Source organism: Mytilus edulis, chromosome 2 (assembly GCF_963676685.1).
Source record: "Mytilus edulis chromosome 2, xbMytEdul2.2, whole genome shotgun sequence".
Lineage (NCBI taxonomy): Eukaryota > Metazoa > Mollusca > Bivalvia > Mytilida > Mytilidae > Mytilus > Mytilus edulis.
Window position 1 is genome coordinate 47,241,940 of NC_092345.1, and position 19,837 is coordinate 47,261,776.

The following is a 19,837-nucleotide window of genomic DNA, read 5'->3' on the forward strand; positions in this document are numbered from 1 at the left end:
GAGTCAAAATTATGATGATTTTGATTAAAATTGGAAGTAGACATTCTGATCTTTTTTTCTAGCTCAATAAAAATCAACACATTTTCATTTTTGTAAGAACGTTCGAAAAAACAAAAATCTGCTTGATAAAACCATGTTGATTTACTTCATAAATTTCAAGTTGAGTTCTCAGCTTAACACAGTTAATCTACCTTAATATATCAACATTCATAACAATGGCAAATTTTACAGGTAATTACTCGATACACTTACTTATATATATATAATCCTGATAATCGTATAGTAGTAACTGATAAATATATTTGTAAATTTCATCAAAAGACAGTTCTCTGCATCACCTTTACCGGCAAGTATCCTTTTCATGTTTTCCTATGTGAAGTAACTTTTTGTAATAGTTTCAGTATAAATTACTAATTATATATAAATATGTACAATATATTTCTTTAAGACAAGCAACTGTCTTAATGAACAAAGCATATATTGTTGTCTTAAATTATCTTTTTTATCATTGAATAGGATTTTTTGTCTGAAGATTCCTTGAGCAGAACTGGCTCCACTTTTTATTTTGTTATTCCAGCCCTTCAACGGTTGTTTTGGTTTTTAAAAGCCGTAATGATATTTTGGTTTCAAGTATCTCTGAAACACTATTTGCAGGCAGTAAACACATGGATATTGTGTTGTTATTTTTTCTTTGTAAATTGAGAATCCTATACTATATAAAGATATAAGAAGATGTGATATGAGTGCAATTGAGACAACTCTCCATCCAAGTCACAATTTGTAAAAGTAAACTATTTTAGGAGAAAGTAAGGTCTTCAACATATATTTGATTCCATAGCTGAGCCTGACTCAATAATTATTCAGTATTTATTCCATTGTATCAGCTTTCTGGTCTATCTTATATTTAATATCATATCTAATACAGTATGAAATATCATGCAAGATGTTAATTTTAACCTGATGAATTCAAACATTGGAGGGGGGTATATTTAAGCTTAAAAGTTAAGAAAATCTTTTTTAAATCTTTCTTTTTGGTTGAATAAGTTAATTGATAAAGGTTATAAGTACTCTGTTGTTATTGGGTTATTCCTTTTGTTACTTTTTGGGATGTACACAAATTCTGTAGTTTTGAAACAGTATACTGGAATGTTTTTTTTAATTCATTATTGAAATTCTACGCACAGTAAAAGATTGTGTCTTCCTGTATTACTTGGTGTGTTTTTGTATGAAAACTTCAATAAAGTTCAACTAACGATAAAAGAGTTTAAACCACTTGATCTTAAAATTAGCAAGTTTAATACTTCAACATAAAAATAAGGAGATGTGGTATGACTACCAATGAGACAACTTTCTATCAAAGTTCAAATGACGTGGACACACATGTAAGCCTAAATAGATCACAGTACTGTGAGCATTCTTTGATATACAATATCATTTATCATCATTTTGCTTGTACTATGCTTAGTTATATTTTATACTAGTATTTTAGAGTTAGTTGAGTGCCTGTTTTGGTCTTTTATTGGTTTATTCATTAAGATTTGAAGATGGAAAATAGAGATCAGCAAAATTTTTCTTTGGCATGCAACATGTGACCATTCCAAGTCATGATCAATGGTCATCTTTTTATTCATCTTAATCTTTTTTGTTAGGGGAAATTATAGATTGTAGTATTTTATTGAAAGTCCTGTTAAATTTATGCATTTTTTTTAGACAGTGTTATTTATAACTTAACATCTTGTATTGACACCAGTCTATATATCTCCTGGTTTGTCTGTATAGTCTGGTTTGTGTCTCACTTACTTAAACCTAAAATCTCTGTTTTACAACATATAGAGAAATATGTTAATTGATCCTGAAGATGAACATACAAAACTGGTCTTTAACAAACAGTCTAAAGTCCTTCTTTCTAGAAATTGGCAAAACATAAGAACTAGAAAGACAAATCAACAAATCTTTATTCAAAAAGCTATAAACTTTTCCAGAAACTTATTTCTATGATCATTAATTTAACTCTAAAGTTATAATTTGAAGGAAATAATTTATTTTCCCACACAGAAAGTAAAACTTAGTTCATCACAGTTAAAACTCAGTTTTAATCCATGTTAATTTTAAAAAGAATTTTAGATTTATACAAAAAGGCAAATTATCCTTTGTTTTGTCTTCTTGCTTTTAATGAAGCAACACCACAAAATGTTTTAAATGAAAATTTTAAGCTATAATTTTCAATTTTCAAAATGTTTATAACTGAAATATCATTAAACAACAATAAAGAGTGTACACTTATCATTTAAAATTTCATGTTTGAATAATTGACTGATGTAAAAAAAAAAAGGGGGGTGTTTACCACTTTCTTCAGCATCCTGAATCTGTTACTGTTTAATTTACTCTTTACTGTGAAGCAGTAACCATGGTAACACTCATCAAACCAGAAAATAACTACATAATATATTTAAAGGAAAGATTATTGATCACTGAAATAATTTTTTGAAAAAGCTTTAAAAATAACAAATATGATATTCAAAAACAAAATATAATCTATTAACAAAATATCTGGTACATTTGTATACATTAATCAATAAGTGTTTTAGATTACTGATAAGTCTAAGATATTTTAAGTACCAGTTAATCCTTCTTGCCTAAAAAAAAAAGTACAAAAAAGGAAAACTACATGTATCATTAAAATTTAAACAGATACAAATTTGTATTTCTTATTCATCTTGGACATGATGCAGTATGGTATATAAGTTCATCATAATAATATAGAGTGCTTGTCTGTTACAAACTTTGGTGCAAGAGAAATGTTCATTTTGTATTTAAGAATTAAGATAAGACTTTGAACTAGTCATTCACACTTAGCAACAGTTTAAACACTGAGAGAAAAGCTCATACAATGATACACAGGTACAAAGTCTGTGTTGTGATAAGCGAAACTAAAAATATTAAATATTAAGATATAAAAAAAAACAAATTAGGAGGTAAATAAAAATGGGGAATGTGTCCATGGGGCACATATGATGCCCCTGCTTGTCTATAAAATTATAAAGGCACATAACTCAAAATCAATCACTACTGTGGGTAAATAAAAATGGTATGGAAATTTCATCAATTCCTGATATATGGTTTGGGAGGTAAAAAGGGACATAAATGTGCAATGATATGTGTACATGATTTTCTAAAGAAAATGGTAAAAATTATTCTGATAAAAAAACAAAATAGGTGCACAATAGCATCATAATGTTATCAGTTGTGTATAAAAAAGAGGGACAGAAAGACGTAACAATATACTACAAAATATGAACAAATGGCAGACTTACAAAATCATTATATACAGCTCGTTTTAAAATCCATGAGTATAATAACCAGATTATACAGTGGTGATGTACCGTCACTCATTATCATCATAACCATTAACAATAAAGACCCTTACATGTTATCAAGCAGGTAGACTGATTGTCGTTGATGGGAAAAACATAATTTTTCCTCAGAAATGGGTAAAGATGTTATAAATAAAATTTTACCAGGAAAAAAAATATTATAAATTTTAAAGGTGGTATCAAACACCTGGCTAAAATCAATTTGGCTCATTTAATTTTCATAAAATTTTGACAAAATATTTACTTTAACCCTTTGAAAAAAATATGAAAATTTCAAAAAAAAAAATAAAACACACACTTCGTGGATATTTGATTTCATGTTTTTGTCAAAGTCTGCTTACAACTTCATAGAGTTTTTTTTGCTTCATTGACCTGTAAATTCATGGTTTACCTTACCCACGGAATTCATGAAATTTAATACACAACTCCAAGAGATCTGAAAAAGCTCATGTCATACAACTCATCATTTCTAAGCTGCTCACCAAATATGAAGTCGTTCTGCTGTTGTAATGTGTGACAGTTAATAATATGTTCATTTACCATAATGCAATATTCACATTATTGACAAACGAAACAGGAGGTAGGTTTTCAAAAGATCCAAAAAGAACCCATATTAAAAATTATCAGTTTTAAATTGCTGTCTTACAATGAAGTCATTCTGATCAGTAGTTCCTGAGAAAAGTGTGATGGATACTTTTGTTGGACTAACAGAGAGACAGGAGCACAAATGGATGGACAAGGTGAATGCAATGTCACTTCCACTCACAGAGTAGGTTATGATAGTATGGATTTCAAGTCAGAGGGTCACAGTTTTGGATGAAGGGCATGTTAGAGAGGTTCCTTGTCTAAAAACTTCAAAAAGTTAAATGACTCGAGGGAAGTTTCAAAAAACGAAAAGTCCATAATCAAATAGCAAAATCAAAAGCTCAAACACATCAAACAAATGGATATATATTCCTGACTTGGTACAGACACGTTCTTAAGTAGAAAAAAAGGGACAAGTTGTCTATGTTTACTTTAAAAAGACATTAATAATTAAAAAAATTTATGTCTTTTTTATTGATTTATGGCATCTTTCATTGTTTAAATTTTTTTCCCAGAAGTTTTAATGATATTTTTGCATTGATAAGTTTTATTTTTCTCAGAGAACAAAAATACATAATGGAGAGATTTGTACGCAGGAGGAAGCTTTGAAAAGGAAGAGGGGAGCTGCTGTCTAGGACAGTTATAATTACCGGTATAACATTTTCACTAACATAGAAATGTATCAATAAAGTTATGCACAATTTTCTTAAACACATAAGACATAAATATGAACACAATCACTAAATTTTGATTTAAGTCAGCCTACGTTCGTATAAACTTAATGCCTAATAATGCAACAAAACTGCTTTTAAAAATAATCATTCAATGATATTACATGATGATAATGGATACACATAGAACCCAGACTTCAGTTATGCTAGCTTGGCGTTTTAAGACAAACTTTTTTTAAAGCTGATAATTTCTGAATTATACATTGTTACTGTTGATAAATGCAACCTGATTATAACAACAACTCCTGAATTTTACTTTATCCCACATATGGTGCATACTTGGAGACAGTCATTGCAATTGGCTAGAACACTACAACCATGTGTTTGGTGTGATGGTCCTGACCTGCTCAAGCAGATAACTGTACAGTCCTATGGAACCAATCAAGTAGTTTCAATATCCCGTATCTACAGGAATTTCTTGAAGATAACTCACACAATACATTACAGTTTCTAAAATGTCTTCAAATATATGTACTCCTTCTCTGTTGGCTAAATCTGCTAAGTACGCACGTCCTCGGGCGTAGTCTTTCACTCCACATTCAGAAATCTGAGAATAAAATAGGGTATTTTATAGCTGACTATGCAGTATGGGCTTTACTCATTGTTGAAGGCTGTACAGTGACCTTTAGTTGTTTTAATTTCTGTGTCATTTTGGTCGTTTGTGGAGAGTTGTCTCATTGCAATCATACCACATCTTCTCTTTTATATACACAAGGTATTATAGTAACTGATGCAATCATAGACAGAGCATGTTTTTCTTGCTATCGACAAAAATCCATGATAACTTTTTATAGGTTCAGATGATTGTTTTGGGTTACGAGCATAGCAAAAATAACCTTTATAATGTAACATGTTTTTGCACATAAAAGTGGGTCTCATTGAGGTTTAATCGTGACGCGGGATTGCCGATTTTTCGTAAGTGTGACACAGGAAAGTCAAATTATTGTGCCGTGAAAACGGGAATTAAGGTCTAGCGAGACAGAGGAAGTTACAAAAAATTGAGAACTGCTTAGGTACATAGTATAAGTGGGATAAGGGAATCTGACAAAACAGTAAGCGGGATCCGGGATCAGAACCCCCCAATGAGACCCCCATAGAAGGAATACATCCTTTTATTTGTAGTTTGTAGTTAAAATTGTGGTGGCCAAACAATCAATGTGAAAATGATATATGCTAATGCTAATTAATCTGCATACAATTAAGAATATTACAAACAAATCAACTAGTTATGGTATATTTCAATTCTAATGTATGATATCACTAAATTTATTAATTGTGTGTCTTGCTTGCAAATGTATAATTATGTAAATGTTAATGTATAATTGTTATCCTCTTGTAGCACTATATGTGTGTCTAAGTTGTAATAAATTGTCTTGTCTTGTCTTACAAAATAAAACTGATTAAGCACAAGCACTGTCAATGGGCCAATGACTTAAACTATTTTGTACAGCTCTTCATAAGAATCAGGCAGAGTGTCATATACACGTGATTTATGAGGGTTTCAGATTTTATCTATAAATGGCCTAGAAGAAGCAGTAACCACATACTGCTCAAAAAATAAATTTGAGTGGGAAAATATGAGTGGTTGCCATGGTAACTGACACTCTTTTTTTGGGGTTGTTGAGTGGTAAAATCTTTCAAAAATTAGCTAAATCACTACAATTCAGAGCCTGATTACGAATAGAATCAATCATTTTTCAGTAATTATTATATGTTACATAGATACAACTTGGTTTAAGCTTCATTTTAGTTAAGATTGCATGTAAACCAAATTTGTAATTTTTTTGAAATTTTTTTCCAAAAAATGCATATTTTCAACTTTTCTAAATTTGGGATTTTTGCGAAATTATCAAATTTTCTCGGGTGTTTTTGAGAAAACTGCAAATGTGTACAGCATAGTTAGCACTGTAGTTATGAAGTTTGGATACTACTTTACCAAATTAAATAGAAAAATTCTTGGGACCTTTTTCAGTTTGATCACCATAGCAACCATTTTTTCCCTTGGAAACGGAGTTATTATTTGCAGAATATAGCAGTTTAAGAGCTTAAATGTACTGAATTGTTTCATAACCGATACAAAAATACATAAAAGCATACGCTAACTCTAAATCACCATCAGTAAGAGTTGCTGATTTCAATACTTACCATGGAAACACATATTATCCATAGCAACATCTATTTTAAAATCTATCAATGGATTTATGTAAAAAAATACATATATAGAGAGTTAATATTCAAATTTGAATATGACAGCATGTTTTTCTTCACTCACAATCTGTTCTGTTCTTCTTAGAAGGTTCAACAAATGTAATATATAATGTAACATTGGGGTTGGAAGGTTGGGAAAAAAAGGGGGGTAGATTTATTTAAAAAAAAAATCATACATGTAGATTCTTGAAACGATAACGTTTGATCGTAGAGCCTGATTATGAAATAGAATCAAACTTTTTTTCAGAAATTTCATATTTAACATCGATATAACTGGGGGTTTAGCTTCAGAGCTTAGTAAAGATAACAGTTTAGTTGATTGTTATATATATATATATATTTTATTGTGAAACTACCCCTTTACAACGGGGGCAAGCGCCAGCGGGGTACTGACACCTGCGTCATCAAACATGCACATCATAGTATTTACAAACAACATTATATGATTGTAGTAAAAATGATATAAGATACTTGCAAATGTCTTTATAAGTCTTATAAATACATTAACGCTAAAATATCATAATAAATTGGTTATTTCGTAAAAGTACATTACAGTAACAATTTCATATGCATAAATACTTAAAAATCTTTCATCCATCAAAGATTAAAAAAATCAAACTTAAAACTAAAAACGTTCACACACAGTTCAAGATATTATACATTGGAAATCTTATCAATTTGAAAAGAACGTTCATTCATTACGTCTACAAGGTATTTTTTAACGATCTTATCTAAACTATTACCTAAGTCTGGGGAATACAAGTAGCCCAGATTACCTATCATGAACTGTATTTGTGATAGGGGTGGCAACTCTGAAAAACAGATATCCATTTTTAAATTCTCGAAACATGCTTGTATGTTAGTACTTGTTCTTTTTCTGATAGCCGAGAAAAAAGGACAATCTAACATAACGTGAAAGATATTCTCAATCGCATTTGAGGAACATAGCTGACACTCATTATTTGTTGTCAGATTCATTCGTTGAAGCGTTGCATTTATAGGCAGACAATTCGTTCTTGCCAAAAAATTTAGCCTTGTTGAGCGGAAGTCGTCAACATTTGACAGATACGGCTGCTTACGACTAACAACCACAAAGGATTGGTACAAGTTTAGGCTACTCTTTCCTAAAATATTACAAAGTTGAGTATTGGTCGTTTCGTTACCATAAAATTTATTAAAGGTGTTAACGTTTATGTTTCCATTTGCATAATGGTCAAGACCCGCAGTCTGTAAAATAGTTTCGATATTTTCGATATATTTCCATTCATTACATTTAACAGATATAATTTCATCTAGGATAATTTTAGACAGCCGATTATTGGGCAGATTTTTTAATCTAGCGTAGTATGCAATTCTTTGTCTATCCATAAATCTGTTTATTGACTCCCACCCAAATTCAGCTAGGAGCGCACACTTAGGAATATTCATTTTTGTGTTTAAGATTATTTTCCCCACTTTATATTGAAAACTTTCTTGTAATTCTTTACATTTCTGGGATGACGGGAACCATACTGAACATCCATACGTCAGTGATGGTCGAATAGCCGATATCCACAGAGAATGTCCAAAATTTATACGGTTAAAATCCCCATGTTCACCTAAAATACGAATTGCATGATTTATTTTCCGTTGAAAATTTTCTTTCAGCTACTGTTCTATATGGTATGTAGATTTAAGGGATCTTGAAAAATATACGCCTAAATATTTGTATTCATTTACTTCTTCAATGAGATCGTTCCCCAGATACCATTTTTTATCTGAGTCTTTCTTTTTACCTGTAACCAGAACCTTCGACTTGGATGAATTAAACTTTAAGCTCCATTTTGAAACAAATTTATGCGCTATGTTTAAGAGAATTTGTAGCTCTTCTTCAGTGTTTCCTAATAGGACAATGTCATCAGCGAAAAGAAGGCAGTTTATTAATTCAGAAGCGATGTTAATACCTAAATTTGCCCCCTTCAGCATATCGCAAAGGTCAGTCATTAAGACGGAAAAAAGTGTAGGAGATAGAACGCATCCTTGTTTAAGACCAAATTCTTGATCGAACCATTCAGACTCATAATTACCAAAAAGGACTTTATTGCTAACATTCTTATATAATGCCCGGAGGATCTTCCAGCATTTACCCTGGATACCCTTTTTCCATAGGAGATAGAACAGTCCATCCCGCCAAACTTTATCGAAAGCCTATGAAAGATCAAGGAAGGCAAGAAAAGTCTTTTCCTTCCTTGACTTTTTCATCGAACAAATTCCGTTAAGTGTAAAAATGTGATCCTCCACCCTCCTATCTTTTCGGAAAGCACCTTGGGTTTCCCCAAGTATCCCTTCATCTTCAATATATCCCATAAGATTACATTCAATTAGCTTACAGTATACCTTATATACATTTGATGTTAGAGTTATACCTCTGTAGTTACTCAGAGAGTGTGTAGACCCACCTTTGTGTATGGGTATAATGATTCCTTTATGCCATTCATCTGCGATTATTTCTAGATCTGTAATTTTTGTAAAAATATGCACAAGGGAGTTCAACAGGATGTCCCCACCATATTTAAGGAATTCGTTAGGAATGCCATCAGTACCACAGGCTTTTCCAGATTTGAGACTTTTCAAAGTCTGTGAAATTTTATTTTCGTCGAAAGTAACCGATAGGGGAGAATCTGATATTAATATATTTTCGTCAATATTTGTAATAAGGTTTTTAACATCTTTTTCAAGTTCATCATTTTCATTTTGAAAGGAACCTATCGAGCTAAAATGCTTGGAAAGGGCATTATTTATCTCATCCGTATCCGTTAATATTTTATCCGAATCATGTGGATCGTTAAGCTCTATAGGACCTGTATCGGTTCGTTTTATTTTAAGAAAATTCCAAAAACCTTTCATCTTATTTTTTGCATTTATACATTTATCATTAAACTGTCGGATTTTGGCTGATCGTTCTTTCCGTTTGATAGCCTCTTGTACTTGGGATTTCCGATTAAAATAAATTTCTTTAAGTCTTTTGCCAATTTCGTCATCATGCGCATGATATTTGTTATGGGTGCGGTTTAATCTATTGGCGTTGCGGCGTTGTTTTAAAAGATAATCAAGTTCTTTATCCCAAAAGTCTTTGTAATTTTTTACGGGTTTGGCTTTACCGATAGCTAACATTGCAGATTTTTCTACCGCATTTTTCCATAAATCCCAGAGTTGGTTTACATCGTTTATTTTGTCACTTTCTTTAGTAAATTTGCTCATATTTTCATTAATTTTTTTCAGGAAGAGGGTCCAGTCCGTTTTATCGTTTATTTTCCAAACGCATTTTTCATTTTGTGTCTTTTTCTTTACAATAGGTTTACAAATTAGAGTTAATCTTATCAAAACATGGTCACTGTGCAAGTCGAACCTGCCTGAATCGTCTATTACAACACTAGAGACATTTTCTGACAAGCTCTTTGTCAGAAATACGTAATCTATTGCCGACCTCTGATTATTAAGAATGCGCGTGAAATGACCCGTACAGCAATTCATTGTATTTGCTACTATCATTTGACTTGCGTCAATGAACTGTAATAAGCGAGATCCGTTATATGACGGTAAACTACATAGTTTATTTTTACCTGTATGTTCGCAAACACCAACGCAACGCCCGTTGAAATCGCCCATGAGTAGTATTTCATATCCCATGGCATTTAAACGAGACGTTTCGTCTAGTAATTGGAACATCAATTAGATTTTTTTTTTGTAAAAATATACTAAAAAACACATATATTCATTTTTGTTGAAATATGGAGTTTTTATGAAATTATCAATTTTTTTCCTATGTTTTTCCGAAAAGTGCAAATATGTAAAGCATATAAAAATGCAAGCATTGTAGTAACAAAATTTGAATACTACTTGACCAAAATAAATAGAATATTGCGTGTTGCTCTCTTGAATTTTATCACCATATTAACGTATTTTCCCCTTGGAAACACAGATATTATTTATTGAATTCTGCAGTATAGGAAATTCAATGTTCTCAATTGTTTCAAAACCTTTATAAAAAAAATACATAGAAGCATATATATACTCTACCTCTAAACTACAATCCTTAAGTATTATTACAACAGTAGCCATGGTAACAAATATCACCTACACCCAATCAAAAGATATATAATTAGTTTTATGTTAAAAATTATATATAAATAAGTTTGATCATGTTAATTTTTCTAATAGGAATATAACTGCATGTTTTGCTTTGTCTCACTCTCAGTCCTGTCTTTGCTCCTTGAGTAGACTCAACAAATTTAAATATATACACTGTGGCATTTTGGGGGAGTAGTGGAGGTTGGGTGGTTTTTGTTTGAATCTTTCATAGATCCTTATGAGGAAAATTGAGAGGTTTAGCTATAAAACTATGTTAAGAAAATGTCTGTACCAAGTCGGTAATATATGACAGTTTTTATCTATTCGTTTAATGTATTTAAGGTTTTGGTTTTGCCATTTGCTTAGGGATTTTCCATTTAGAATTTTCCTCAGTGTTCCGTATATTTGTTATTAGCTCACCTGACCTGAAAGGTCAAGTGAGCTTTTCTCATCACTTGGAGTCCGTCGTCCGTCGTCCGTAAACTTTTACAAAAATCTTCTCCTCTGAAACTACTTGGCCAAATTTAACTAAACTTGGCCATGATCATCCTTGGGGTATCTAGTTTACAAAATGTGTCCGATGACCTGGCCATCAAACAAAGATGGCTACCATGGCTAAAAATATAACACTGGGGTAAAATGCAGTTTTTGGCTTATAACTCAAAAACCAAAGCATTTAGAGCAAATCCGACAAAATAAAATGGATTATCAGGTCAAGATCTATCTGCCCTGAAATTTTCAGATGAATCGAACAAACCTTTGTTGGGTTGCTGCCCCTGAATTGGTAATTTTAAGGAAATTTTGCTGTTTTTGGTTACTATCTTGAATATTATTATAGATAGAGATAAACTGTAAACAGCAATAATGTTCATCAAAGTAAGATTTACATATAAGTCAACATGTCTGAAATGGTCAGTTGACCCCTGTAGGAGTTATTGCCCTTTATAGTAAATTTTTAACCATTTTTCGTAAATCTTAGTAATCTTTTACAAAAATCTTCTCCTCTGAAACTACTGGGCCAAATTTACCCAAACTTGGCAACGATCATCTTTGGGGTATCTAGATAAAAAAAAATGTGTCTGGTGACCCGGCCATCTAACCAAGATGGCCGCCACTGTTAAAAATAGAACATAGGGGTAAAATTCAGTTTTTGGCTTATAACTCAAAAACCAAAGCATTTAGAGCAAATCTGACGGAATTTAATGGTTTATCAGGTGAAGATCGATCAGCCTTTACATTTTCAGATGGATCGGACAACTGGTTGTTGGGTTGCTGCCCCAGAATTGGTAATTTTAAGGAATAATCATTTTACCCGGTAGCACAATTCTAACTTAGCAGATGTATCTATTCATCTTTCTCGGAGATCCTGAATTCCAATTGCGGAATAGTACTACAACAAAGGAGTTATTAATGATATACTAATAGCTATTTATTAAGAGGATTCCATTATACTGGACTTCTAATATCAAACGATTACCAATTGACTATTATTATTTTTTAAGTCCCCACCGACTTAATATTTGTTCAATCTGTCTGTTCGTCTATCCGCCCGTCCATCACACTTCAGATTCAGTGAAGAAAAGCTTTGACCAAATGATTCTATTTTTGGATTGTAAGCTTATTATTATGTTACAGGTCAAGTTTGTGAAATATGCTTGTGGGATAACATCTCAAACTTGTGTGTGGTCTAAAAAATATTAATCTTGCCTTAGGTTTGCCCGGCTATTGCAATCCAATGAAGTTCATCATCTGTTAACTTTTAAAAATTGATTATCAGATTATGAACTCATAATTAAATTCTGACAAAACGCAATTATCTTTTCAAGGATCAACTTGTATGTAACATTTGAAAAAAATAATATACCCACCTTTTTCCCAACTCTCCAACCCCAATGTTACATAATATATTACATTTATTAAACTGTCTGAAAAAACATCAGACAAGACTGAGAGTGAAGCTAAGAATAAAGTCATATTCCAATTTGAAAATAAAAACCCTCAATTTGTGAATTTTTTTACATTTCCATTTATGCAGTTTTTAGATGGATGTTGCTATGGATAATCTTTGTTTCCATGGTAATATTTGAAGGCAACAACACTTGACGAGAGAAATTAAAAGTTTGCGTTAGCTTTTATGTATTTTCTTATCGGTTATGAAACAATTCAGGACATTTAAGTTCTTAAACTGCTATATTCTGCAAATAATAACTCCGTTTCCAAGGAAAACATTGGTTGCTATGGTGATCAAACTGAAAAAGGTCCCAAGAATTTTTCTATTTAATTTGGTAAAGTAGTATCCAAACTTCATAACTACAGTGCTAACTATGCTGTACACATTAGCAGTTTTCTCAAAAACACCCGAGAAAATTTGATAATTTGCAAAAATCCCAAAATTCAGAAAAGTTGAAAATATGCATTTTTTGCCAAAATTTTTCAAAAAATTTACAAATTTGATTTACATGCAATTTTAACTAAAATGAAGCTTAAACCAAGTTGTATCAACATTACATATGAAACTTGATAAAATATACTTGATTCTATTAAATATCAGGCTCTGAATTGTAGTGATTAGGGTGATTTTTGAAAGATTTTACCACGCTTAACAACCCAAAAATAGAGTCTCCGTCACCATGGCAACCACTCATATTTTCCCACTCAAACTTTTATTTTGAGCAGTATTCAAGGAATGCTTCTACCAGGCAATTTATAGAAAAAATCTGAAACCCTCATATATCGCACTCTGCCTGGTTCTTACAAAGAGCTGTACTTAACTATATAGCTATTTCACACTATACCATACCTTTTCTCCTCCTATCATTGCCCCCTCTTTCATCTGCTGTATACAAAGTATAACTTTACATCCTAATCCAACATAGTAACCAGCCTGACAAAGAAACAAACAAAAACATAAAAGAACTGAAACATAAGGTCATAGCTACTCTGGAAAAAATGTGTGAAAAGATTTATAGAAACAAAACAGTTAATTGCTTCACGTGATCTATGGTCACCAGTTGATATTAGAATGATTGTAACCGAGTCTTCATTTCTTGTTTTACTAAAAATAAATCAACTCTCTAAAAGATCCATCCAAACGAGTACTGACAATTTTATCTAAGTTCCACTGAAATTCAGACAATGCGATACAAAATGTGTATGGAGAAATGGATGAACAGTCTTACTAATCACTTTACACACCCTCTGCTCAGCAATTAGTATAATGACAGATAAGATCAATATTTCTGACAAACACTTATTGATGTTTTTTTTCTGTAAATTCAGCAATTTGAGCATGTACTTAATATAATAATCTTTGAATTGTTGATAAAAATATGTATAAAATAATAAGGATTTCAGGAAATGCTACATATTTTTTTCTTCAAAATCTGTCATGTCACAATTTGTAAATGAACAGTATACATATGCATGTATCTGATATGTTATCTGTCTTTGTCCAAGAGTCAGAATAATGTGTATGAAAAGGGAGGATGGATCTTCATATATGTGTGTCTTAGCTTTCTATAGTTCAAAGTCTAGTACAAAGCAGGGTACAATCTCATTGACAAGCTATCATTCCAAAACCTAAGTTCCAAAATTATTGTAATGTTTTTATTATTGCGAAAAATGTGACAGAGTTATAATCACAATAATTTAAGCACGCATTGAGAAATTTTTTATATGAATTACATAGGAAAAATTGCATTTTAGTCTAAAATGACAAAATTGCAATAATAAATGCACGCAATAATTTGTGAATTTACAGTATGATTTAATGTTTGTCCCCAGACATTATGCATCCATACATCAATCAATCAAACATTTTACCAATCCTTTAATACCTCTCAACCCATATCATCTCTCAATAAGGTCCTCATGCTCATGGCATGGTATTTCATATATTTACAAACCTCTATCATAGAGGAAAGTGACCTGGTCCTATCTGTTATAACATAAAGTAACATTCGACATTTCTCTCTAGCTTGCACTTGTATTGGTATTAGTTTTTGGTTATACCCTGATATAAAGGGGTTGACATAGGATATCCCATTTTTCCTAGAAAGAAAAAAAGAAAAACATATTTATTAATGAATTACAATTTGTAAACCAAAAAAATCAACAAAAAATACTATAAAAGTTAATAATGAAAATAGCACTTTATAAGACAGATATATCTGAAGAGCTTCTTGGGATTAAGGTCATCAGATCGTCAAAAATCCAAGCCAAGATGATTAAGCAACTTAAGTTAACTTATAACATGATACAAATAAACCTACTACAAATATGAGATGCAGTTTCATGTATACAAAATTACAGGGCTATTCCAGAAAAAAATGTATGAGGGGGGGGGGGGGGGGGGGGGGGGGGGTTGGAAGGCACATTGTATTAATAATACATGGGTGATGGGTATCAGAGCAACTTTTCACACTATAATGCACTATAATGCACTATAATTCTCAATTACAATTGTCTGGGTGGGTGGCGGTACTGACAAAAACTGCCTTCAACCCCCCCCCCCCCCCTACATTTTTTTCTGGAATAGCCCTCACAATTGTCTTGTGTTGTCTATCCTTCCTTTACTTGTGACTTATCATTTCTATCCTTCCTTTACTTGTGATTTATCATTTCTATCCTTCCTTTACTTGTGACTTATCATTTCTCCTTGTTATCTTTTGACACTATTCAAAAATACACATGGTCTACTGTCAGTCATTTTTCTTTTCAAATTCTCTTGCTGTTTTTTGTTTTGTTTTTGTTTTAAATCTTTTGGGTACAAAATGCTTGCCTAAAATATTGAATGTAAACTGATTTTTTTTGCAAGTGGTCTAGATTTTGTAGTGAGAATCTAGAATATTTTTTTTCATTAAGGCCTTACCTGAGAATTGGTATAGCAATCTTATCTCTCCAGTTGGAGTCCCCACAGCTGCCCCCTAAATATACATCCCTGAAGTCTTTCTCTGAATGACAAGGCATGGAACAGCTTGAATGGCCTGAAAATTCTGTAAAAATATAAGAAACAATATACAGCAATAGATAGATATAAGAAGATGTGGTATGAGTGCCAACAAGATAACTCTGCATCCAAGTTACAATTTGCAAAAAAGTAAACCATTACAGGTGGAGGTAGGGCAATATACAGCAATGAATATATTTCAGGAAATTTTTAATGTATCTTAATTATCTATACTTTACAAATTAAAATCATTTAACTCAAGAAATCTGCACTTCCTAAATGGTAAATTATACTAGGAACTTCAGATCTTTATGAGTAATGCAGTTCAACTTAAGACATAAACTTTACCTTTATATTGTTGGATTAATTTATATTAAAAATAAAAACAATACTTCATTATTTTCATGCTTCCATTACCTAAGTCATTGTCTTGAAATACTGCAAAATAAATATACATGTATACAAACAAACATTAAGACTATGTGTATACAAAATATATGTAGGACTTACTGCCAAATATAGTGGATATAAAACTTGTTATCTTTTTCTGTACAGTACCTGGCTGTAATATAGAATAAGCATCAGTGTTACAGAGAATCACACAGAAAAAGTCAAATTTATCAACAGCTAACCTCCTTTATTTTTATAAAACTCATAACTACTTTTCTCATGTATTATCAATGTGAAGTGAGCTATTGGTGGTCACTTAATAATAAATTTTCTTCTTTTTCATTAGACAGACAACAGTGGAGAAATCGAATCCCCTCTTTTCTGTGGGTTAATCATTTGGGTAAAAATATATCATTGTTTAGCAGCCATTTTTTTTTTTTTATAGTGTGTTGCTGTTTTTGGCATGCACCCAATTAATCATTTCTTATTATGTACCTGCACTTGGCTTTCTACCATTATACAACAGAATTCCTCAAAATAATATTTAGAATGTTTGTCTTTTTTCTTTAACCATTTACTATCCAGATCTTTTCCAGTACAGCTTTTATAAGCTAGCTTCAACTGCAAAAGAAAAATGTAAAATGTGCATGTGTGATACATTATTTTTATCTGAAATACAATTAGTCATCTTATTTCATCCCCCCCCCTATTTTTTCATTGATTAATTTTACAAGTTTGACATGATCCAAAAATAAAGCATAATAAGGCAGCACAATGACAATAACATAAATTTGCACAAAAAATCTGAAACATTTATTTATATGGTATCAATGAAAATGAATCAATTCTTTAAAACTATCAATACCTAATTATCATCTACACAGTCACCTAATATATTGAACTATTACATTATACAGTATATAATAAATGGACCGGTAGAACCATTGACCTTCGGTAGGAAAACTAACAATCCTTATCAATTAAGATTGGAGTCATGTGCACCTGTGATGAAGTTGAAAGTTCCCCATTAATACTAATCTGAAGAATACTAACTTCTTGAGGAGTCAATTGCTGATCATCTACTGTAGTAAAACTAGCACTGTCCATGGAGTTAAAGGCTTCTCTCATTTGTCTGAAAAACAATCATATTTACTCATAATCTAAAATTTCCTGTTTTGGCAAAATCTGCAGATAATCATATAAAAGATTTGTACATTTTGAATTTGTGTTTAATCTATACCCTCGAAATATATGAAACTTGAAATCCCACCAAAAAAAAGTGAAGCCGCAGGTTCTTTTTAGAAATATGTAAAGCATTAAACCACTGGAGGGTTCTGCATTAGCTAATTACTATTTTCTTTAAAAACTAGAGGCTCTAAAGAGCCTGTGTCGCTCACCTTGGTCTTTGTGCATATTAATAAAGGACACAGATGGATTCATGACAAAGTTGTGTTATGTGATGGTGATGTGTTTGTAGATCTTTCTTTACTGAAATTTTTGTTGCTGACAATTATCTCTATCTATAATGAACTTGGCCTGGAGTTACAGTGGAAAATATTTTGTAAAAATTTACAAAATTTGTGAAAATGGTTAAAAAAATGACTAAAAAGGGCAATAACTCCTTAAGGGGTCAATTGACCATTTTGGTTATGCTGACTTATTTGAAGATCTTACTTTTCTGAACATTAGTGCTGTTTACAGTTTATATTATCTATAATGATATTCAATATAATAACCAAAAACGGCAAAATTTCCTTAAAATTACCAATTCAGGGGCAGCAACCTAACAACGGGTTGTACTATTCATCTGAAAATTTCAGGGCAGATAGATCTTCACCTAATTTATATTGTTTCCCCATGTCAGATTTGCTCTAAATGCTTTGGTTTCAGAGATATAAGCCAAAATCTACATTTTACACCTATGTTCTATTTTTAGTCATGGCCGCCATCTTGGTTGGATTGCCGGGTCAATGGACACATTTTTTATACTATATACCCCAATGATGATTGTGGCCAAGTTTTGTTAAATTTGGCCCAGTAGATTCAGAGGAGAAGATTTTTGTAAAAGTTAATGGCGACGGACAACAGACGCTGAATGCCAAGTGATGAGAAAAGCTCAATTGGCCAAGGGCCAGGTAAGCTAAAAAAGGAGGTTTTTAAATAAAAGCTATGATTTCTTACAATAGTGTTTCTCCAACAGGGATATGTCCATGAATAACAGGTTGAGCACCATGCTGCAAGTCTAAGTCTTGAACTCGTAGACCCTGCAAAATACAACACATTTATTGCCAAACAAATTTAAAATACATTTAATATGTATTCATTCAATGTGAAAAGCCTGTCTGAAACTAGTGTCTTATATATTGAAAAGTCTGCAAGGCGCAGCTTGATACGACCTCAGAGGTCGAACCCTGAACAGTTGGGGCAAGTTTGGACACAACATTCAAGCTTGATACAGCTCTGATCTTGGATTGTGATTACCGTATTTTGCGGTAAATAGTTGACACAGCAAAGGTTTCTGACACAAAATGAATGTGGTCTAATGAACTTAAAAAATATTTTTTTGCTTTTGAGCAATACACTTTGTTGTTGAATATAAATCCCCTCAAAAAAATATTTGATGAAAAATTCTTTTTAATTTCTGAAATCTGAAATGAAAAAATATTTATCCCCACTCCTCCCATTTTTTTTTCACCTCCCCAAATCCCTTATTCAAAAAATACGCTCAATTCAAATTTCTCATTAAGTTGGCAACAATAACTACTCATTTAAGGTGGTATGGGTGTCTTCCTCCATCTTGGATTGTAAAAAACAGAGAATCAAAGGTCCAGATTTTCCATCAAGTTAGCAAAATTTGATGCAGGAATGCAGATGTTTAATGTACATTTTCATTTTAAAGTACCAATTTATAAGAATATAACTTCTAAATATTGATATTTTTGCAAATGTTAATTATTTTTGGTTGTTTTTATATTTTTTTAAAATTGGCATTTTTAGGAGAGGTAACTCTAAAAAAGTGCATTTTCTGAAGGATTCTGTATGGAATTTTCCTATTTTGTATTTTAGCCGGAAAAAACGTACGGTGACCCTATCTTTTCTTTTGATAATCTCAAAGCAGTGTCTGAAAGCTATCTTTTTCTGAAGTATTTAACAATTCTATCATTTTGTTTAGTTTCTAATCACAAAATGGTGTTTTTTCCTGTATAATCCATACAAAATGTGTCATTTTGTCCCGTCCTGTAGCTTTTTATTATATTTTTCAACATGTATCAATAGATACAACGTTTTGGCAAAGTATGAACAAATTCTATCATTTTTATTTTAGACTCCCATACCACCTTAAATACATCATAAAGTATTAAAACATAAAATAACTAACAGTCATGGTTAAAATCAATATTAATAAACAGTAACTTCTAAAAATAAATTTACAGCTACACATCTCAAGACAATTATCACTTCCTTTAACATGATTTTTAAGCAGTGTAAGG

General features: G+C 31.6%; 1 protein-coding gene across 6 annotated transcripts in view; it reads right to left on the reverse strand.

The window, feature by feature from the left end:
• Positions 1-1,939: 1,939 nt before the first annotated feature.
• LOC139512303 (uncharacterized) overlaps positions 1,940-19,837 on the reverse strand; it is a 34,830-nt gene continuing 16,932 nt past the window's right edge. For all 6 annotated transcript variants that reach the window (XM_071299810.1, XM_071299808.1, XM_071299805.1 and 3 more), the window contains 8 exons: positions 18,528-18,610; positions 17,400-17,478; positions 16,842-16,967; positions 16,467-16,518; positions 15,879-16,002; positions 14,914-15,058; positions 13,809-13,892; positions 1,940-5,237 (listed from right to left, as the gene is read on the reverse strand). In XM_071299810.1, the coding sequence (XP_071155911.1) occupies positions 5,082-5,237; positions 13,809-13,892; positions 14,914-15,058; positions 15,879-16,002; positions 16,467-16,518; positions 16,842-16,967; positions 17,400-17,478; positions 18,528-18,610 (849 nt within the window). In that variant the 3' untranslated portion in view covers positions 1,940-5,081. The remainder of the gene's footprint in view (positions 5,238-13,808; positions 13,893-14,913; positions 15,059-15,878; positions 16,003-16,466; positions 16,519-16,841; positions 16,968-17,399; positions 17,479-18,527; positions 18,611-19,837) is intronic.